The following is a 21,188-nucleotide window of genomic DNA, read 5'->3' as shown; positions in this document are numbered from 1 at the left end:
TTCTACAAAACAGCTAAATTTATTCTGCAGTGTCGCTGGCAATTGTAGTGAAAGAGCAATTATTAATAATAAAGGTCAGAGGAGATCTGACTGTTGATTAAAAAGATCAGTCATGGTTCAGCGTAGCTCCATACAACTTTGACATGTTCACAAGTAGAGCTTGGTGTCAAAGCTAAATACCATTTGAGTAATCAATTTGTGTCCCAAATGTACCAAAGGTTTTGGAAGAAGACTTTGAAAGAAGTATCATTTAGTAATTGGTATTAAAAGTCTGGTGCTGTATTGACACCAGTGATCTCAAATAATAGCTAGACATGTTTCCCAAAGACCCCAGGAGACAAAAAGAGGGAGGGAAGGAGGGAGGAGGAAGCAGGAAGTACAGATTTGTGAGTTGGTGAACGTATAATATGCCAAGCCAACGCATCGTGAGGGAGACAGCCTGATAATTAGACAGAACAAAACTGACGAAAGAGGCCTAAAATCGCATCAGATCCCACTCACAACAACAAAGCAACATGAATAAGAAACTGAGAGCAAGGTAACACAACAGAGAAGCTAGGAAGTAGAGGAGAGAGGGTAAGGGAGACAACACTCGCAGTGTAGCCCTTCATCTGTGAGCCACTCCCATCAGTGGTTAAATTCAAGCTAAAATGTTCCCAAAGCTCCAGTCCTCTAACACTGCTCGGCCTATTGTGGAGTGCGTTTAGCTGGCCATGTGTCTGTCTGCGTGCAAGAGAGAGATTGAGCCATCACTCACAAGTGACCCTCTGTGTACAGTCTTCAACATCTTGAACACCGCCTGTGTCCGGCTGCTCTTGGTGGCCTCAACTTCTCCTAAACAAGAGCTGTGATTACAACAGGCAGCAACCACATGGTAAATACACTCATAACAACAAGAAGAGGCAGTTTTTGCAGTGCCTGCCTCTGTGATTCCTGAGGTGAAAGCTAGGGCATGAATTATCTTTGCCTTTTATCTCCTTCTCACACACACAGTCTTGCCCACAGCCAGCCAGTCAGGTGCTAGCCAAAGCTCACATCCACAACACCCACTTCACCCAACTGCCAGCAACATTAGAAACACCTCATGTATTAAAAAGTCTTCAAGCACATAATCTTACACTAATATTATTATTAGCGTCCCATAAACAACTTGTCAAGCGCAGAGACCTTTTATATTACTCCCAATAGCAACAGAGAAGTCAGATTACCTTGTGGAGTCGACATAAAAACCAGAGCAGAAATGGAGCACAGATAACTTCCTTTGTATTTGTTCCAAGGCTGGGAAGAGGCATCAGAGGAAGAGTGTGACGACATGTGACTTCGCAGATCCATCTGTGCTGAATGGATGTGCCAGACACACGCTAAAAGTTACCCTGGCAACTGAGCAACAGCAGTGGTTGGAGGTCACACAGAGAAAAGGCTTGATGCAGACCAAAACGCCTCTAGAATATGTATAGCACTCTGAAGGAGGCCACAATTTGGCTTCTTATTCACTCAGGGGAAGTCAAACAGTAAGCTGCACTCTATAGATTGTCACACACACACACACTCATGCTGCATCTAGGAACATTTTACACAACCCGTGTAGTGTACATGATGTAATGCAGAGCAGAGAAACGCAACCTGAGAAAGGCCAGAGACTGAACTTGACAACGCAAAAGCCCTTTTGTGTTTTGTCCCTTTCTCTTATAAAACACACGGCTTGGATTCTGAGAGGGGAGTTACACACACACACACACACACACACACACACAGAGATGTAATCTCTAACTAATCACATTTGCAGGCCTTGGACAGAGCAGTTACACCATAGTGGTGAGCAGATTGGCCCACATACAGAAGGCATCTCTGGGATTAGTTTAGCACAGAAGGTGGAGGTGGTATGTATAGTTACCAAGGGACGGTTTCTAAAAAAGTACCAGGTGCTCAAACGGCATTGAGGGGAGTCTTCCAAGCTGGTATAGAGATTCAAAAATGGAAAACTGGAATTATGAAGGCACTTCCTCCGAATGATTTTCTCCCTCTGGTTGCAACATGATCAAATGTTTCAATTAAGAACTTTTAGCTTACATCCTTGCAACGACAAATCATTTCAGCCATTTAAGATGATTATGTGTGATGCGCAGCGTGATGTAACTGAAAATAAGAACAGCACTGCGACCTAAGGCTGCTTCGGTATATCCTCCGGGTGCTCGCACTGTTTCTGTTGGCAAGCAACAGATAACATGAAGCTTTTTGTTTACAGTAAGGAAGAGAGATGAAGAACAGGATAAATCCAAAATCACACAGTGATGCAATGCAGCATTTGTAAACAGGCGTACAGATGGGACAAGATGCTTGACACTAGCAGTGCAGGGCTCCACACTGGACAGAACACTGAATCATGCATATTCTAATGGATTAAAACCTAAGCCCTAGTACTAAGACCACAAACGTTTCAGATGTATCCTTTACACCCACTGACCACTTTCACTGGGGATCTATACCAGTTTGCAGCACTCTCCTGGGTTTAGCCTGAATAGGAACAAGTAAAAACCAAAAGGAATCTGTTTGGAATTTCTTTTGGTTTTTACTCTGACATACAGAGGACTGAGGACCTCCTGCATTTGATAATGATTAGGTTTCCACTCCCCTTTTAGGCTCAACTGTAGTATTACCTAACTACTCAATCAAACAATGCTTTCAGAACCAGTATGGCTGCAGTTATGAACACTACCTAATGAATACATTCTGCATCTATTTCACCATTAAAAACATGCTGAAGCCAAATGAGTTGGTTTCAATCTTTACTGCATAGCACAACACCACAGCACTGCAAAGGCATGCCAGTCATGAGTCTGAGCCAGCGACCTCTGGGTCACATGTTAAGTGTTGAAAACAGCAGCACCACACAACCATTGTAAATATCGATATGGAACATTCCTCAGAGCCCTTTAAAATGGGGTCCGAGGGGTGACGCCACACTGGACACTGACAAAGAGTGCGTTAGATAGCAGGGTAAAGGGAGGCTTTGAGAAAGAGTTATTTTTTAAAAAATGCAGCCTAATCGTGAAAAGGGCGTGAATTCAGCTTAAAACTAATTCAGCTTGACAGCTAATAGAGCAGGCCCACTCAAGTGTGTGTGCTCCCTGTAAATGCGCATATCTGTGGGTATTCCTGACCTCACAACTTAAAGGGAACAACGACAGATAAAATTAAAACTAGGGTAGGCAATTTATAACAGAAGCAACCGATAAATCAAATACTCTTAATACTAAAATAAAAAAAGGCCTGTATCTGTGCGACTGTAATTAGCACGGCCAATTATTGGCAGGCCTACCTGACCTTATACCTACCTATGTGTTTTGGGGGAGTGGCATTGGAGTGAGGCTATCAAGGAAGGGATTAGATTTTTCTCAGTTAGATATTTTCAAAATCTAGCTGTCTCTCACCAGTTCTCTAACGGTGCCAGCCAACCAGAGCTTTAAGTGTGTTTGGGCAGCTCTCAGTGTTTTAGGAATGCAGACTGTGATAGGACTTGTAACACTGACCACCATTGTCACAGATTCATATAATATGAAAAGGTCAACATATCTTTGTCTCAGCTGTGATACAGCCTAAAGACTAATAAATGTTATGTCTGTACATACTATTGGACCTGTGAGAGCGCCTGGCATAGAGTTACAAGAAATAAATACCTACTTGAAGACTATCACTCATTTAAAATGCTATTATTGATCAACAAATTAAGATTACATTAATGGAGATAGGCAGTTCACAGGTAGAACAGCTTGCTTATTATGAGTGATGTTGGTGAGATGTCTTCTTTGAGAAACACCTGCCAGCTGAACTACTTGCAGGGCACCTCTCTAACGTTGGTTCAAGCGTTGAAAGTTTCCCCTCATTGCAATAATTTTATCGCATCGAGGTCGACATCCTCTGGCGACCCCTTTCAAAATATCCTCACGACTCGTTTTTTGTGCCTGTTCTATAACCAAAATATGATATGGCTAAGGCAGGACAGGCTATACACAGTATTGTTAGTGGGTGAACCCACGCCACACCCAAAGCACTCCCCGGAGAGTAACTGTGCAGGGGGTTCGCCGCCAATGAGCTATCCGGAGCAGGGCGCCTGCAGTGGGGTAAAATAAGTTCATACGGGCAAACAACACAAACATATCGACATAAAGCACCCGTCTCCCAAAACAGACGACAACTGTGTAGCGACTAAAGTAAACAAAGTAAGGCTGCACGGGAGGACTCAAATTGCTAACTCACGGATTCTCCCCACTCTTTTCTCTCAGGTTACCAAATTAGCATGTTGCAGTTCTCGCTAGCTTGACTCGTTAGCTAACTTAGCTTGGTAAGGGAGCGCATGATTTATTATTTGCATGATATCAAACTCCCCGGCGCTGCTTCTTGGTGTGTGGTGGGGCGACACATTTTCACGTGGGTGGGGAAGAAGATAAAATTATGGCAAAAAAAAAAAAACCCTCTGCAGCCAGCTAGTGTGTCTGCATTACACACACCAGGACGAGTCTCTGCGTTCAGCTTATCGTTTCTCTCACATCTCCCTGTCCCCTCCTCTGGGTGGATGCCGATTTACTTTGATAACGGAGCATCCTGCGAGTGAAAAGAAACACATCCGACCCGTTCGTGGGGCTTAACGTTGTAAGCGTTAGCTAGCTAAGTTACCTCGACGATTGGGGAGGGGATTTCTACATGATGTCGCAAACAATAACAAACTTTGCCCCGCACTGTTCTGTAACTCACCGTAGTGCGCCGTTTTCTTTTTCCTTCTTGTGGTATTCCAGTGGGCACATCAGACAACAACAGAAGACCGCAGCAGACAGCTAACAGTTTTCAGGCTAACGCTCAGGGCTCGACGATGCGCCTCGCAACAGCTGTGTTCTGTTTTGAATGAGGGCTGAGGAGGCGCACGGCTAACGGGCGGAGCTTGCACTGTGCGCCCACCATGCTCAACACACCGACTTACTTTACTTCTTTATGTACATTTAGTCAGAGTCTACAGTTATCTACAGGTTGTTCTTACAGTGTCGGTTATAACGGTGACAGGTCATAACAGCATACCCAGGGGAATCTATTGTGTTGAGTTCAGGGTGAAGCGCCCTGTGAGATGTGAAAAGGGCGCTAAATTGATGTCTTTGATTCTGACTCCCTCTTGCGGTCCAACTGCCGTCGAGCCCACACCCGCTGTGTGAAACTATCCAGTACACATGGGATTTTAGGACAATGTCTTACTGTTATTAACAACATTTGAATCCCATTTTCCCCATCACCAAGAGTGTCGACGACTCAAGAGCTTCACAATCTGGTGCAACACATTTGTCATGTTCCACGAGGGTTCTGTTCAAATTAAATTAAAATCTGTTTTCTAACAGTTGCATACCAAACTAATAACATACACAACACATATTCTTACATAGTATTGTTTGAAGGCTGATGCACATGCCAGCCAGATGATGATCTAATGACTACGTTTAAACTGCCCATTTACCCTATAAGCTTGTGCCTAATAATTTGGATACCACATATAGACTTTCAAAAGCATAATCAATAATCAACTACAGTAAATGAATAACGATTCATTTTATTGCTTTTACATTTATATTGTGCATTTGTCTGAAATCTACCTATACAGTCAAGTTTTTGTAGATCCCTGAATTTCACCATCTACATAAATGAGACAAATGTGTCCATTTAACGTCTTTTAAACAGATCATCTCCCACCTTTGAACCACCTGAACAGGTTTAGTTTGTGCACACATAGACGTGTTCCCACAAACAACCACAATAATTTAATCATATGTGTCACATTCACTCCCCAAATTTGAGCTGCCTTTCCTTTTCTAAACCGTGCAGCTCCCTCGCTCGATTCTTGAGCTCCTCTGCTCTCTTCTCATCCTTCTCTGTGCCATCCCCAAGTTTGTACATACGACTTGCATTGGCGCAGCCCCACACATGTCCCAGCTCACAAGCCCTGTTAGCGTACTTCAAAGCTAGAGTCATATCTGGCGCCAGCCCTTTGGAATTGCCCTCAATGTACATAGCACTGAGGTTAAAACAGGAAGGAGCGAAGCCACCAGCGCAGGCCTTCTCGTAGTACTGCCGAGCTGCTGTAAGGTCGGGTGCTCCCTCCATAGCTCGTCCATCGTGGGCTAATAAACCAACGTTATGGCAGGCATCTATAGTCTTCTTCCCTCCGGCATTGCAGGAGCGCATAAAGCAGGAGTAGGCTGTTTTCAGACATTCAGTCACTCCACCTGAGGGGAAGAATTCAAATCCCTCACTTGAATAAAAAGTAGACATACAATTAAAATAATTTTCAAGTAAGACCACGCACATAAAATGTACTGAGCATCAAAATCAAAAGTACTCATTTGAAGAATTGAATAATTGATGCGTGACATGTGAACAATACACAGATTAAATGCTTAGTCTACAAAATGTAAAATAAATAAACTGTTGCCTTAAAGTGAATTTTTTAGTCTGATGAACAAATAAAACTCCAAGGTTATTGATTTTACAATCTTATGAAAAAGAGAAAAGCACATAAGTCCTCAGCAGAAGCATTAAACAGCAATTGTTTGGTATTTTGACCTGATAACAATTGATTATTGATACATTTGACAACAATTAAGCAGCTATTTAAAGTAACTAACGCTAATTTCTGAGTAGTAGTTGGTCCAGTTACTAACTACCCAATATACTGTCAGGTAAGTGAAACAAAAATATTTCATTTTGCTTTTATATATTTTGCTTTATTTGTATCCAAACAAGGAAAGCAATACACCACATTGCTGTTTTACCTTTGCCTGTGACATGGTAGGCCCCCAGTTTATAACAGCTTTCTCCATGACCATTCGTTTCACAGTTATGTTTGAGCACTTGTGCTGCAGATTCATAGTTTTTCTTCACCCCTTCCAGGTAGTCTGCGAGCCTTTGGCACCCTAAGAAAAACATGTCACACTGATAAGTGATGAGGTAAACATAACTAACAGATATCAAACATCCATCTGTAACTGGTGTCCAGTGTTTCAGCACTACTGATCTGTGAACAGCGCAGGTGTTTTACCTTCAGGATCCTTTTCTTTGTGGCACTGGAAGCTGTACTCCACTCCCAAATTGTCCAAAAACTGCTTCACTTCATTCTCATCTTCGAAGTTTATAAGTCCAGCCATATTTCAGCGTGCAATCCTGCCTTTTAAACGTACTATAATCACATGTGCTGAGGGGTTAGCGCCCACCACATCCACTGCTACTTGTGACCTTGGTGAATGAGTTACTGAGCGACGCTACAGAGGCGTTTCCTTAAAATAAAAATATCAATAGAGATAAGTACCGCTAACCGTAAAGTTGTTAGAAAGGCCTACTATAATTACTAAAGACATAGTTTTGCTTTGAAAGCAAATAAACGTGAACGTGCCTCCAGATGATCCCTTCCTGGTTTCGCAACCTTCCTCAAACGGCTTCCGTAGTCCAGCCCCCTCGCTAATGTACTTCCAGTGCAGTGACCTTTGTTTACTGTCTGTCTAGTCAAAAATAGACTCAACTGCTCCGCTGTGAAAACTATATTGCCCGCCTGGGTCCTTAATTCAAGCACTCGGTCGCTACAGTGATTGGTGGATACATTTTAAACATGAATTGTGACACAGCAGACATCTTTCGACAGTTTTGCACGGAGAGCGATTTTCTTCATCGGAGGCAACAACCAGTGAGCTAGCTAGCTGCTTCGCCGCGAACGTCCCGTCCGATTGAGCTCGCTCGTCGTCCTTCCCTCCTGGTTACCGTAACGTCGTTGTCACACAGATTAGTATAACGCCAGGCTCTCAGACCGGTCAACGCTGCAAACCGAAACGGCTGAAAACGGAGCCGCTCGGTGGCTAACAAGCAAAGCTGCAGTTCCCCGGGGTGAAAAAGAAGACACCAGTCTGTTGTATAAGCTAAAATTAACGTTGGAGTTTGTTTTGTTGCCATGGCCGGTAGTTTCCTAAACACGGTAAGTTTTAGATACGCCTTCAGGTAAATGGTGTGGCGTATTTTTTATGTGCTTAGTCATTACTGTCGCGCTATTATTTATAGTGTAGTGTTAATCACAAATTACATTAAAACATCAACAAACTTTCCCTTGTTGTTTCCAGGATGAGGCATCTCCCCCGGCTCTGACAGACCTGTGCCTGACCTATGTGAACCAAAATCTGGAGTTGTTCTGTGTGAAGCGCCCTGATGGCTCTCTGTGCTTCAGAGAGGCTGTACTCTTCCCACAGGAGCTAGCAGACCAGCTGCTGGCCAAGATGGCCACTGAAGGTAAACCTGGACCTCTAAAGACACTCCTGAACACCAGTTAAATCACCTGTTGAACCATCAAATACCAACCTGAATAATTGCAATCAAGACTTGATTAACAATACAAATTCGTAACTACATTTTGAGCTACACCTGATGGCATGTTGTCAACTAAACCAAAAGCTTGCCCCAGGTGAACAGAGGCAGTATTGTGCAAGGCTGAGTCCTGCATGAACCCAAAGATGAACCTTGACCTGAGTTAATTCCACTACAGGTCTGCTGAATGACAGCACAGTTGGTGTATTTCGGAACTGTGAATACCTGCGGCTGAGACGAGCCTGCATCCGCACAGCGCGAATCTCTGCGGAGGCCTTCCAGAAAGCCCTGTGCGCTCACAGACTGTTGGAGCTGGATGCTGCCAGGGTCAATGCAGACCTCACTATTCCTGATATTCTGCACGGGCTGGCCACCAATAAATACTGCCAGGTAAACTGAGATTATGTCAATGTGTGTGAATAAAAACATAAAGACAATGCATAACTTTGACATGCTGTCAAACCACCCTATCTTCCCCAGCTAATAAAATAAATGGTTGTTTTTCTTTAAACATCCTGCAGGAGTCCCTCCAGCGACTTGTCTTAACAGGTCTCACCATGTCCTCTCTGGAGGAACCGAGCCGGTATCGCTTCAGCTCCCTCCAAGGCCTCCGCTCCCTCTCTCTAGCAAATGTAGACTTCTATGACTCTGGACTTGTCGACATGTGTTCCCTGCCTCGGCTGGAGAGCCTCGATCTCTCCAACACTTCGGTTACCAACCTGAGCCCCCTGCTGGGCCTGAAGGAGCGGCTGCGTTCACTAACACTGCACCAACTGAAAAGACTAGAGATGAGCACTGCTCAGCTGCTGGGAGTAATAGGCCAGTTGGATGTGTTGCAGGTTAGTAGAAGGATTGAGCAGAGTTTACGCTGAAAAGAACACTTTCTCTGTGATTTCACCAGCTTGTTAGTGTTGTACTAAAATATTACTGTTTGTATGAAACCCTGCCTGTGTAGCACCTGGACATCAGTGATGACAAGCAGTTTACCTCTGACGTGGCTCGTCAACTGCTTGGACAGCCAGGGATCCTGCCTGCTCTTGTTTCCCTGGATGTGTCAGGGAGGAAACAGGTGTGTGTGTATGTGTGTGTGTGTGTGCTTTGTATTTGTTAAAACAATTAGTATTTAATTTGAAATGCAAAGAAAACATACAGGCTACAGAGACAAGTTGCCATTTCTTACATGTGTGAATGTTGCAGGTGACAGATGCAGCCGTCAAGGCATTTGTTGAGGAGAGACCAGGGATGACGTTCGTGGGACTTCTCGCCACAGATGCTGGATTTTCTGACTTCCTGTCTGGAGAGGGAAATCTAAAGGTAAGGATACTTGATGTGTCCATTAAATCTGATAACTGCTTATAAGAAAAATCAGGTTTGCTAGAGTAAATTGTCTTTTGTGTGTAAATAGGTAACAGGAGAGGCCAACGAGACCCAGATCTGTGAGGCCCTTCGTCGCTACAGTGAGAGGGAAGGTTTTGTGAGAGAAGCTCTGTTTCATCTGTTCAGCCTGACTCACGTCATGGAGAAACCCAGGCCTGACATCCTTAAGGTGAAACCACAATATTATTTTTCAAAATTAAGTAACTTTTCTCATTCTGTTAAGGCAGATTTTCAAATCTTTAAGAAAACAATGAAGATGGTCATATTATATTGTTTTATCATGCAATAAGCATAATGTCATATCCGAACCACATAATTATTTATCTGATAAGCAAGTGTCAGCCATCTGTCTTTCTACTAGCTGTTACAAAATCAAATCAAAGCCCTACACCCTAACTCCACTTCTGCAGACTTCAAGTTCCTCATCTGTCTCACTTCACATATATTATTATTTGTTTTTTCTCCAGCTGGTAGTTCTAGGTATGAGGAATCACCCTGCCACTCTGAATGTCCAGCTGGCAGCCAGTGCCTGTGTGTTCAATCTGACGAAGCAGGACCTGGCAGCAGGAATGCCAGTGCGACTGTTGAGTAGCGTCACTCAGCTTCTACTTGAGGCCATGAGGACTTTCCCCAACCACCAACAGGTAGCCCCATGCCTGCACTGCTGTCCTAGTCCTAGACACATGTCAAGCATGCCATGTTAACCACAAGAAAATCAGTTTATCAAAACAACAACCAATGCATTTAGCAGGCTGTTGTACTTCATACAGTTTACTGGCACCCGGAACTTGGAGAGAAAAGGGGCATGTGATTTTTTGTAAAAGATTTGGTTCCCATGGATGAAATATGACACAGATATGTTTTGTGTTACCGATCCAATGGACAAGCCAAGCAAGTTTTTTTTTAAGACACAGATAATTATAACACAGTTTTCCTGTTCACCAGTTAATGCATATCTAAATTATAAAAAAGTTGAATTTTGTAAATCTTACAGGTAATACATGTTTGTGAACTGTTGAGCACAAAACATAAAACTGAAGGAAATCTTTTTATTGTCTTGTAACAGCTTAAAAATGTTGATATTGAACCTTCAATGTGCTGTACAATACACAGACTAAAATACATAATGAAGAAAAGATAATAGTAGTAATGATAAGGTGAAAACTATAGTTGAAAATCTTTTTGGTTTTGATTTTCTAGCCAGTTCAGATTTTCCCCCCTATTTTCTTTTGCCAAATATGTAGGTATATATCAAGACAGAACTAATAATTGAAGCTTGAGGGCGAGCTGGGGTGGGAGGCCTTGCGTGACTGTAGATGGTCGGCAGCTCCGGGTGGGAAAGTTTGGACACCACAGAGGGAGGGGAACAAATGTGTCAGTACATTGTGACAACTGGACAATTCTGGGGAACTTCCCACAGCCCACAAAAGTGCAATTTCCTTTTTTTTGTTTTCATAACCACGAGTGGAGACCAGAGTTTCATACAAGCAAATATAAACTATAGTGCAATGAAAGACCGTTGTGACCATTAATAGAAACTTAAAATCAGTGTGACCTAACCAATCTGGTCAGAACTGGGCTGGTGAATTTTAGATAAGTCACTAAAATAAGTGGTGTGTACAGTAATTTACTATCTGCATTTACTAGATATTATAAATAATTTGTTAAAGCCATATATAAATGGTATTCAATAAAATGGACACAATGAGAGAAGCACATCATGTTAACTCTTCACAGTTACACAAAGTGAAACTGTTATTTTTGCCTTCCACAGGCTCCTGGTCAGACATTTTACTGGGCCCGTATAATAACACACAGCTGAGATAAAAAGAAACACACTTCAACAGATTGTGTGAGGTCATTGCAGTTGGATGTTGTTCAGGTTCTGGACTGATACCTGTTGTGGTTTCTCTGTCTACAGCTGCAGAAGAATTGCCTGCTGTCTCTGTGCAGTGATCGCATTTTGCAGGAGGTTCCATTCAACAGGTGAGAAATACTCTTTTTACTATATATATACGTTATATCCTTTTCACATGGAGGTATAATGCACCTTTTAAGTGCTTCCAGAGTCATTTAAAAATGATTAAATATATAAAATATTGAAAGAGCAAATGTGTGTCAGTGAAATAATTGACAGATCACAAAATAAAACCAAATCTGTCAAAGGTGTTTACAGTAGAAATGTTTTGCTCCCTTTCCCTGTTTGCAAGGTTTGAAGCTGCCAAACTAGTGATGCAGTGGCTCTGCAACCACGAAGACCAGAACATGCAGAGGATGGCTGTGGCTATAATTTCCATACTGGCTGCTAAGGTATGTGCTGTGTTGTATTAATATCATATGTGCTTCATTCATGTATTCTTAGCACATCTGCATGGTTATTCTGAAACTCATAGATGTTTGCTTTTTACAGTTGTCCACAGAGCAGACGGCTCAGCTCGGAGCAGAGCTGTACATAGTGAAAGTAGGATTTTCATCTTTCTCCACCTTTTACTAATTAACCAAAAAAAGGTTCAGATTTTCATGGCAAATTTGCTCTCTCTCCTGCCTGCAGCAACTGCTTCACATTGTGCGTCAGAAGGCTTTGCAAGGCATGGTGGACGCCACCCTCAAATTTACGCTGAGTGCACTCTGGAACCTCACTGATGAATCACCAACCACCTGCCGCCATTTTATCGAGAACCAGGGCCTGGACCTGTTCATTAAAGTTCTAGAGGTGCACAGAAATGTCAATATGTACATATAAATAAATATTAAGCACTACATGCAAAAAAAAAAAAAATCCAATTACCATGTTAGTTAATCATCACACTTAATCATGCGTTGCTCTGTGTGCATGCCTTTGGGGCGGGCTGACTCACTGTTGTTTTGTTTCCATACCTCCCCCACTCCCACCACCCCGATCCGCAGTCCTTCCCCAATGAGTCTTCTATTCAGCAGAAGGTTCTCGGTCTGCTGGTGAGTTCACTGCTCTCTTATTACCTGTTAAGACAACTATATGTTAAAAGAATTTACAATATTAAAACATTATGATTCCCTTATCACCTTTTGTTGTGTAGAACAACATAGCCGAGGTCGGGGAGCTCCACGGAGAGCTGATGGTACAGGGGTTCTTGGACCACATAAGCACCCTGCTGCACAGCCCAGAGGTGGAGGTCAGCTACTTTGCCGCAGGCATCCTTGCACATCTGACGTCACGAGGCGAGGCAGCCTGGACGCTCAGCCGCGACCTTCGATCCTCCCTGCTGGAGCAACTGGTAGGAATCAGCAGAACTACTCGTAACTCGTGTACATTGATGCTGTACACAGATATTTTGAAAGGTCTGCTTGAGTCTTTTGCATTTGTGTGTCTCTCTAGCATGCTGTCATTATGAAGTGGCCGCCGCCTGATTGTGAAATGGTGGCCTACAGGTGAGATGCAGCTTCTCTACAGTAATTATAAAGCAGGGAAACAGTTACATCATTTAGCAGCTACATGTGACAATTTTGACCATTCATAATTTTTGTCAATAACTGTGACAAAAATGAAATGATATATTATCTACAGTACTGAAAAATAAATTTTAAGAGCACACCTTGGAAAAACAAATGTTCTTTATGTCTTTTATATTGAGCTTTACAGTATACTTATGTCTGTGTGAGCTCGGTCATACTTTTCTGAGCAACTAGAGACACAGTGAAAACCATAGCATGAACATGTGCTCACTAAATATAGTCCTATTGTCTCTCATTCTTTAGATCATTTAACCCCTTCTTTCCCCTACTGGAGTGCTTTCACACCCCTGGTGTCCAGTTGTGGGCGGCCTGGGCCATGCAACATGTCTGCAGCAAGAACGGTGAGACACAAATACATGCACACACACACAACCGAATGTTATTCTAGTTTTACAGATTTGCCCTTTCACACAGAATTGTCTGTTTAGGCAGTTACTTATTCACCTACCCAATCCGCTGACAGATTTTATATTGTGCCCCGTGTGTCTGCAGCCCCTCGCTACTGCAGCATGTTGTTGGAGGAGGGCGGCCTGCAGCAGCTGGAGCAGGTTAATACTCACCCACAGACCCACAAAGATGTCAAGCTGTTGGCCAAGAGCATTCTGGAGAACCTGCAGCACCACAGAGCCCGCACTGGCCAGCCTGCGCCAACACAGACAAGTCGCCGCCTGCCGCCACAATAACCTCACAGAGGTAAAGACACACACACCAGTGGTCATTTGCTGTATCAGCCCCACAACGGCTCGAGATTTTTATTTTACATTTTCTGTTTCAGAAAATCAGGCTTCCTGGACATAAGCTGGGGCCCACCACAGACGGGACTTTGTATGTGTGTACACTTGATCAAGAACCCCTAAAAGTAAACGTTAAAAGGACAAAGACTACGCAGTTCTTTGCACACACACTAACCTTATTTATTTTCTTTGTGTTTTATCAAAACAAAAATAGTTCTGTGTGCGCCAATCTTGTGATATAAAAAATGTAAATAGGTGAGAACGGTCAGTCCGTTAAGCTCAAAATTCTACATGAAGCTTGTGTCTGTGGTTCGCTCTGTTAGTCTGACATAGGCATCATGATTATTTTAGTGCCAAAAATGTGAGCACACATACAACATGCTCAAGTTTAAGATTGAACCCCCGAAAGCTCCGCTTAGGGTTGACACTCTCCGGCTCCTGTATCCTACTGAGGCCTCTGGTTGTCTGAATTGGTTGCTCATTAGATATTCGCATGGCGCTGCTGTGAGCTCACGCATGCTGGAGTTTGTCTGAATGCTTGTGCTGTTCATTTCGGGAATTCCTGCTTGCTTGTTGATAGCAGTGGTCTGTTCACTGGAGCTTGCGCCTCTGGGTCCCCAGTACTGCTGTTGCTCTCCTCTTCATTCAGTCTTTTATCAGCTAATGCCTTTGATTTGATGTGGCAGGACACTTTCCTAGGGTGTGTTCAGTGGGTTCAAATGTTCCAAACATTAAAGATTTAAGAAAAAATTAAATAATAGAGAAGTTACATCTCTTTGAGAAGCTCCAGTGCATTTTCTTTTCTAAACATTCAGCAGCCATAAATCATGTCAGTGGCAAAATCAGCAGTGATGTAGATCAGAAGATTCACATGATAAGTTGAAATTATACCTTCAGTTATGGCTGATATTATTGAATATGTCTGGACACAAATGGCAATAATGAAGTGACGTCAAGATGGATGTACATGTGTATGGAGTCACAGCTGTTTTCTCTTTGAGAAACTGTATATATTGGTATGTTCGCTGTGGTTCCCAATGCGTCCGACAGGCGTCTTAAAGACAGAGACAGCACTTCGGTGTGAGCATGCATGTATGTACGTCTGTACAAGTAGCTGCATCTGAAAGAGTGTATGTAATTGGTACATATTAGAAAATAAGAGAAAAAAAGTAGCTGTTTGTTCAGAACTGGTTGAATTGGTTGCATGGAAATTATTATACTGTTCCACTGTTTGTTTACATTTATCCGGAGAGAGTTGGGGGGTGGGGGGGCACAATCTCCTTTTTTCATCTGAAGTCTTGATTCTTGTTAAGGACCCACCATCCTTCTCTATGCAAACAAAGCTAATGTTGCTTCTACAAACTGCTGTCATGCCCCTGATACAACCGTGATGACTAATTTTTGAGGCAAAGTGGGATTTGGCTTCTGCAGGAATAACTGTAAGACTTGTATAGATCACTTGATATTATGTTAATGGAAATAAAAACAATCTATTGGGCTAAATGGTACTTTACATCACCGCATCTGCTCAGTGAATTATGGCCACATTGTTTTCTGTAAATCAATTGTTGTATGAGCTTGGTAATTATGCATGTGTCCTGAGCTGATCAGTTTTAACAAGGGCAAAGAGCAGCAGACAACACAGAATCTGTTTTTGTATTTTTCTGTTGCTCCTGATATGTGGGGTCGATAAGTTGAGCCCCCGCACATCACAGGCCAGTTTGATTTTTCACAAGAATTTAATTCAGATGGAAGATGCAAAAAGCCCAGGTAGTGTGTGTGTCTGCTATGACTGTGCCATGTTGCTGCTGAGAGTCAGGTTTTCAAGTTTGGAAATAAAGAATGTACATTCCCATAAACTGGAGATGACACTTGTGTTGCCTTTTTTATTCCAAAAGGTGGGCTTCACATCACCCATGAAGTACGCTGTGGTACCGTGTCAAACAGTATTACACTGTTGTGTATAGATCAAATGAAAGTCACATTTTGTCAAATTTCATCCTTAATGTCACAAAAGCAAACAATCACCATTGAGAACTCAAGCTGGCCTTAACTAGTGTATTGACACTGGCTGGGGTGCATAGATACAATCAATGGGTGTTCATTGTCTGTCAGACATGAGGTTTCAGAGAGCGGTGTGCGTCTGCGTGAGAGAGGAATTCAATAGCTCAAAAGAGTTTATTCCCCAGTGTACCGCGGGGGTCTCTTCTCTATGAAGGCAGCCATACCCTCCTGTCTGTCCCGCGTGGGGATGACCTGAAAAGAGAGAGCAAGGGTGAAAGCTGATGATCTGACTAGAGACAGCCTCAGAGGGTGAGCATCAAATCTGAGCCTAACAGTTACTGCTTGTACTGTTCATTTTATGGGGTAACAAAGACGGGGATTATCTACTTTTTGGGTTCTTTTAGAGTTTAGGTTCAGAGAAAATGTCTGTATTAAGTATTTTTAAAACTTTAAGGAAGGACTGGAAGTCTTACCCGAGCATAACACATTCTCTCTATTGCCATTGCGGAACTTATGTCAACCTGGAAGAAACAGATTTCAGTCATTATATCAATTATTTAAAAAATATATATATGAAGATCTGTGAATCACGATGTACCTCAGAGCCTCTGTTTATTGCTTCTTTTGCCATCCGCACAGCAATAGGAGCCTGGGCAACAGAAAGAGATGAGAGTAAGATGCCGATAGTGCCGTCACCATGAAAGTATATGTCTGACAAAAGAACACGTGACAACCTGAACACATATCTCAAGGTGAACAACTATTTTACACATGAAGATCAGTTTACTCATTGTGAGGAGGAAAATAACCCTGATCATGTCATAATGACGTCATAAGGGTTAAGTCGGTTTGGGCCTGGAGACAAATAGAAAACCTACATTACAAACGGGGATGTGGAGAAAGACGTGGGTGTTTTACGGGGCAGGGAGGGTCCAATGAAAGACAGATGAACTGCGTTTTTGGAAATGTGTGTTTTTGCAGCATGACCCATACCAGGTACCAAACCCACTATTTTTTTTTTCCCCCTCTATTTGTCTCTAGCAAATCCTTCATCTTTATTAGTTAAATCTCTGAAGTGCCCTTTTAAATAGTGCTGTAGGGACTCCAGCTGATTGCAGAGGGCACTTTGCTCGTCTTATGCAATTCCATTTTCCCAGGAAGTCACAACAACACAAAGAGAAAGATCCAAGGGCTCATAGAGCGTATTGTCTCCTCCATCCTACCTCACTTTCATTCAATGCAAACTCCAGCCAATCATTCAGTCCACACCAATACAAGCATGTATCTGTAAATATCTGTTTGTGGTTCATTTCTCCACTTGACTGCCACTCTGGCCCTGGCCAACTGTGGGCATCTGAACTGGAGTGAAAGAAATATGGAGCGACAGAGGCCCGGAGAGGGGTAGGGGTGGGAAGAAAGCACCAGGGAGGGAGAAAGGCGGATTGAAAAAGAGGCAAATAAAAGGCAGAGATGTGGGGATGGCGAGGTAAGAGGGCAGGTCCTTGCCTGGAGGAGGAGGGATGCATAAGTACCTGAGCTGTAGCAGAGTGAAAATGTGTGTGTCTGTGTTCTAACCTGGGGCAGTATCTCTCTGGCCAGGCTGAGTGCCTCTCTGTAGGCAGCGTCTCCTGTCTGGATCTGTGCTACTGCTCTGTTTACGAGCCCCATCTCCAGAGCCGTCTGACCTCCCACACGCTTACCTGATAACAGACAGAGAGAGTGAGATGGATACACAAAGCCCATCCTGAATGATAACCATCCTACGTCTAACATATCCACGTTTCTGTTAACACCACCTGTGAAGATGAGCTCTTTGGCCAGAGTGATGCCGACCATCCGCGGCAGCCGCTGACTGCCCCCTGCAGGACAAAGCCCTTCAAGGTCAACTCCTCACGACTGCTTTGTCTCTCTACTTACACACTCGGTGCTTCGCAAGGTCATTTTTGTAACCTCTTTTTCATCTTACCAGCCCCTGGGAGCAGCCCCCGTGACGTCTCAATCAGGCCCATCTGTGCAGAATATGCTGAAACACACATAAACACAGAGGGCAGTTGAAGGACTGTGCTGCTACTGTGCGCCATTAAACTGGGGAGGGCGTAAAGTCTGACTGATGCCTCTGTCAAGAGCAATAGACGCAAACACCTGCTCGCCTAGCTTGTCAGCGCTTAGCCAATCACAGAGCTGCCACAACAAATTTAACTAATCACATGGATATTCAGCTAGGTGAACAGCTGGGCAGATGTGTCTGGCCTCACCAGCTATCATTAGTCACTGAGCTCAGCAGCAGATCATACAAGTCGCATGAAAAACACATATCTCCAAAAATGTCAACTTGACTGCTGCTTTAAACAGTTCAAAAGCTTAACTCCTTAACAGCCAGTTCTGCCCTTTTAGGGTCCCTTCACTAGCTTTAAGATATTCATTTACTAATAGTAACAATTAGGGCTAGGACTATTATGTTCATTATTTTCCTAATCAATATGAAGATTATTATTTTCATTAATTAATTCATTAATAATTTTGTCTGTAAAAGTTCCAGAAAATAGTGTAAAATGTCCGTAAAATATTCAGTTTTCTATCATGTATGACAAAGTAAAAGCATCAAATCCTCATCCTATTTGTGACGCTAAAAACAAAGTAGTAAATGTTGAGTGAAAAATGACAAGTAATTATTCAATCATCAAAACGGTCAACTACAAAATAAAGAATAATGAAGAGATACTGTCAATACTATGAATGAATGAAAACTTGAATAAATGGTTCTGTAACCTGTGAAACTAGTGAATGGTTCTTGGGACTCCTTGGACTGTCCCGACACCCAGGTTGAGAACCACAGCTCTAAACTACACTGACTGTATGGGGGAGAAAAATGACCCTAAGTGAACATGACTGGATTGGTGACAGCTGTAAAGAGAATATGTCGTCACCTTTCATAACCCATTAACATCACCTGAAGGAAGGAAATAAGCACGTTAAATGTACTTGTAGCGTGTTCACGGTTGGACAGGTGAAGGTTCAGAGGTCACTCACCAGCGGTGCGGAGGTCACAGGCCAAAGCCAACTCCAGCCCACCTCCCAGGGCGACACCATCCATCGCTGCGATGGTCGGCATCGGCAACGATGCTGCCAGGGCATTTCAATAAAAAGAGGAAAGTTCACAAATACATATATGTATACCCTGAAAAATATCTGCTCCCTCCTAACATAAGATGTTCTTTTTCTTACCTATCTGAGTCATGAGGGATCGCAGGCCGTGAACAAACAGATCAGACTCGGTGTTGTTCATCAGAGCTCTCTCTTTCAGGTCTGCACCTATGTATGTACACATCATAGCATACACCATCACATGTCATTTAGTCAGCCTTTGATCACAAACCCAGAGGCCTGGCAGGTTTCAGATGTTCCACAGAACACTTACCTGCACAGAAAACCCCTGGCACTAAACTCCTGAAGACAACCACGCGAACTGCTGAGTCCTTGGACAGAGTGGACACCAGCTCCCTCATCTGCACATACCGGACACCGTGCCTCAGTCGGTGTGGGGTGCATGTGTGTATGTCTATGTATATGTGTGGGAGTGTTGATGTAGAGGTCTACCTACCTGTGACACAAACACGTGGCCCAGAGCGTTTCTTGTCTTGTGTCGGCACATCAACACCTCCACTATCCCTGAGAAAGAGAAAGCAATGAGACAAAGAGCGGGCAGCAACTCGCAGTTAATTTAGTTTTTAATCACTTGACTGGTTTCGATTGTCAAACTGTAACAACTATGTCATCACTAGGCTTCCCACTGGGCTCTTCCTGTACTAATCCATGACTGTCTACATTCATATCAGTGTGGAAGCCTATTCCTCACTGGGAAAAAAAAATAAAAAATTGAGGAAAATTAGCAATGATAAAAAGACAAAAACAGCATATCTCATTATGACTTAGTGTGATTGTGATTATGACAGCTAAACTAATCAATCATCATTCCACAAAAAATAATTTTGATAATCAATTAAAGCAAATGTGATAAACATTTGCTGATTAAAGACTTTCAAATGCAAGAATGAGCTGTTTTTCTCTTTCACTTCTATTGTAACTGATTAAATTTCTTTGGGTTTTGGAAATATTTGAGGGTCTAGGAAACTGACTTGAGCAATGACATTGACTGACAAACGACTAATGACTAATCAAGAAGTCATTAGATTGATCATTAAAAGGCATCATTTTTAGCTGCAGCATTAATAAAAAATGGCTTAAAAACTCATGAGATTATTTTGCTTATAGATTTTCATTATTACATAGTTTTTATTTATTTATTATTTATTTTATTATTATGTGCTGGTCTGGTAGGCAACTGTTTTTACATGAGAGGAAAATAGATACTGGTCCAGATTCCAGCACAGAGACTAATTTGTAGAATTTGCTGATTTTAGGCTACACGACCTCCTAAGATAATCAAACAAGTTACCTCAATACAATATCCCAGTGTAATAACATTAAGGTTCCATAAATACCAACACCAGTGGGCATCTAGCCTGCTCTTCCTCAGCAAGATTTTATCGGTGTGAGTTGGAACACTGTTTAATCAGTGTGTGCCTACCATCGTCTACCCCCTCTAACGGCTTTAAATCCACCTCTACTTGCTCTGCCGCCTCCGTGTGCAGCCCGCGGCTGTGTGCGCGACTCCACACTGTCAGAGGGCCACCGCCACCGGCCAACGGTCGCGCTCCGTCCCGGGGGATCAGATGGGAAGGTCGGCCGTGCGTTTCCCGCTGAATCTCACTCAGCCACCGCATCGATGAACACCTGGGCCCTGCCAGTCTGCGAAGGAGAGTCGTCATCCTCGCTGTGTCTTCACTGTTTAATTGTCAGAAGCAGGACGATTGCCAGGCAGCGTAGCAGGAAGTTTGGTGCACGGTTCTTTCCTGTGAGAGGAGGAGGGACTTGGCTGCTCCTGACTTTGTGACTTCTGTATCAGACGTGGTTCATACAAGGCAACACACCAGAGAGCCAAAACATACTGTTATTCTGTTATATTATTATTCATGCCTGAAATGTTATTTTGATCAAATGGGATATTTGTACTAGGCCTACGTGATACCAGTCACTGTTTTAGTCAGCAAGGCTCAAAGTGAAACCTTTGTTATTGTGAAAATTTAGTTTTTCTTCCTCATTCTACTGCTACACACACACACACACACTGTCCTTCAG

At 43.0% G+C, this 21,188-nt stretch overlaps 4 protein-coding genes across 13 annotated transcripts in view; 1 reads left to right on the top strand and 3 right to left on the bottom strand.

Annotated features, from left to right (window-relative positions):
- The window catches only part of ralgps2 (Ral GEF with PH domain and SH3 binding motif 2), a 76,652-nt gene extending 71,630 nt beyond the window's left edge, over nt 1-5,022 (bottom strand). For 3 of the 9 annotated variants that reach the window (XM_038716376.1, XM_038716374.1, XM_038716378.1), the window contains exon 1: nt 4,753-4,977. The gene's annotated coding sequence lies outside the window, so the exon portion shown is untranslated. Of the gene's footprint in view, nt 1-4,752 lie in introns of all 9 variants that reach the window. The other 6 variants (XM_038716372.1, XM_038716370.1, XM_038716373.1 and 3 more) reach the window with 4 other exon arrangements.
- Nucleotides 5,023-5,572: 550 nt separating this feature from the next.
- Nucleotides 5,573-7,428, bottom strand: LOC119900998 (cytochrome c oxidase assembly factor 7). Its single transcript, XM_038716387.1, has 3 exons — nt 7,076-7,428; nt 6,810-6,950; nt 5,573-6,263 (listed from the first exon to the last, which is right to left on the bottom strand). Exons 1-3 carry the CDS (start codon nt 7,179-7,181, stop codon nt 5,818-5,820), a joined length of 693 nt encoding a protein of 230 aa, XP_038572315.1. The 5' UTR covers nt 7,182-7,428; the 3' UTR covers nt 5,573-5,817.
- A 98-nt stretch (nt 7,429-7,526) lies between these two features.
- Nucleotides 7,527-15,849, top strand: zyg11 (zyg-11 homolog (C. elegans)). Its single transcript, XM_038716369.1, has 18 exons — nt 7,527-7,999; nt 8,142-8,307; nt 8,561-8,772; nt 8,904-9,221; nt 9,338-9,451; nt 9,580-9,696; nt 9,788-9,928; nt 10,227-10,403; nt 11,681-11,745; nt 11,970-12,069; nt 12,170-12,220; nt 12,311-12,472; nt 12,667-12,714; nt 12,816-13,013; nt 13,115-13,167; nt 13,495-13,592; nt 13,744-13,944; nt 14,027-15,849. The coding sequence occupies exons 1-17, from the start codon at nt 7,976-7,978 to the stop codon at nt 13,932-13,934; spliced, it is 2,235 nt and encodes a 744-aa protein (XP_038572297.1). The 5' UTR covers nt 7,527-7,975; the 3' UTR covers nt 13,935-13,944; nt 14,027-15,849.
- Nucleotides 15,846-20,965, bottom strand: echdc2 (enoyl CoA hydratase domain containing 2). Of its 2 annotated transcripts, XM_038716384.1 has the most exons (11): nt 20,578-20,965; nt 19,591-19,658; nt 19,408-19,495; nt 19,215-19,301; nt 19,020-19,112; nt 17,956-18,012; nt 17,786-17,848; nt 17,565-17,689; nt 16,588-16,638; nt 16,463-16,510; nt 15,846-16,241 (listed from the first exon to the last, which is right to left on the bottom strand). In XM_038716384.1, the coding sequence occupies exons 1-11, from the start codon at nt 20,816-20,818 to the stop codon at nt 16,164-16,166; spliced, it is 999 nt and encodes a 332-aa protein (XP_038572312.1). In that variant the 5' UTR covers nt 20,819-20,965; the 3' UTR covers nt 15,846-16,163. The 2 variants fall into 2 exon arrangements, with proteins under 2 accessions (XP_038572312.1, XP_038572314.1); XM_038716386.1 differs by lacking the exon at nt 17,786-17,848.
- Between the last annotated feature and the right edge of the window lie 223 nt (nt 20,966-21,188).

This window comes from Micropterus salmoides, unplaced genomic scaffold (genome assembly GCF_014851395.1).
Source record: "Micropterus salmoides isolate LMB-PRFRI ecotype aquatic unplaced genomic scaffold, ASM1485139v1 Ms_hic_scaffold_13, whole genome shotgun sequence".
In the NCBI taxonomy this organism is placed as follows: Eukaryota; Metazoa; Chordata; class Actinopteri; order Centrarchiformes; family Centrarchidae; genus Micropterus; species Micropterus salmoides.
Note: the sequence above shows the minus strand (reverse complement) of the source record. Positions and strands in the feature narration are given on the sequence as shown.

Excerpts from the sequence above, each read along its gene's own strand:
- LOC119900998 (XM_038716387.1), bottom strand. The coding sequence starts at position 7,181 with ATGGCTGGACTTATAAACTTCGAAGATGAGAATGAAGTGAAGCAGTTT. Across the intron at positions 6,951-7,075 it reads CAAAGAAAAGGATCCTGAAG|GGTGCCAAAGGCTCGCAGAC; the intron begins GTAAAACACCTG and ends TGTTTTTCTTAG. Across the intron at positions 6,264-6,809 it reads CTACCATGTCACAGGCAAAG|GTGGAGTGACTGAATGTCTG; the intron begins GTAAAACAGCAA and ends TCTTCCCCTCAG.
- zyg11 (XM_038716369.1), top strand. The coding sequence starts at position 7,976 with ATGGCCGGTAGTTTCCTAAACACG. Across the intron at positions 10,404-11,680 it reads CTTTCCCCAACCACCAACAG|CTGCAGAAGAATTGCCTGCT; the intron begins GTAGCCCCATGC and ends CTCTGTCTACAG. Across the intron at positions 12,715-12,815 it reads AGAAGGTTCTCGGTCTGCTG|AACAACATAGCCGAGGTCGG; the intron begins GTGAGTTCACTG and ends TTTGTTGTGTAG.
- echdc2 (XM_038716384.1), bottom strand. The coding sequence starts at position 20,818 with ATGACGACTCTCCTTCGCAGACTGGCAGGGCCCAGGTGTTCATCGATG. Across the intron at positions 19,659-20,577 it reads GTTAGAGGGGGTAGACGATG|GGATAGTGGAGGTGTTGATG; the intron begins GTAGGCACACAC and ends TCTCTTTCTCAG. Across the intron at positions 18,013-19,019 it reads CTGTGACCTCCGCACCGCTG|CATATTCTGCACAGATGGGC; the intron begins GTGAGTGACCTC and ends TGTGTGTTTCAG.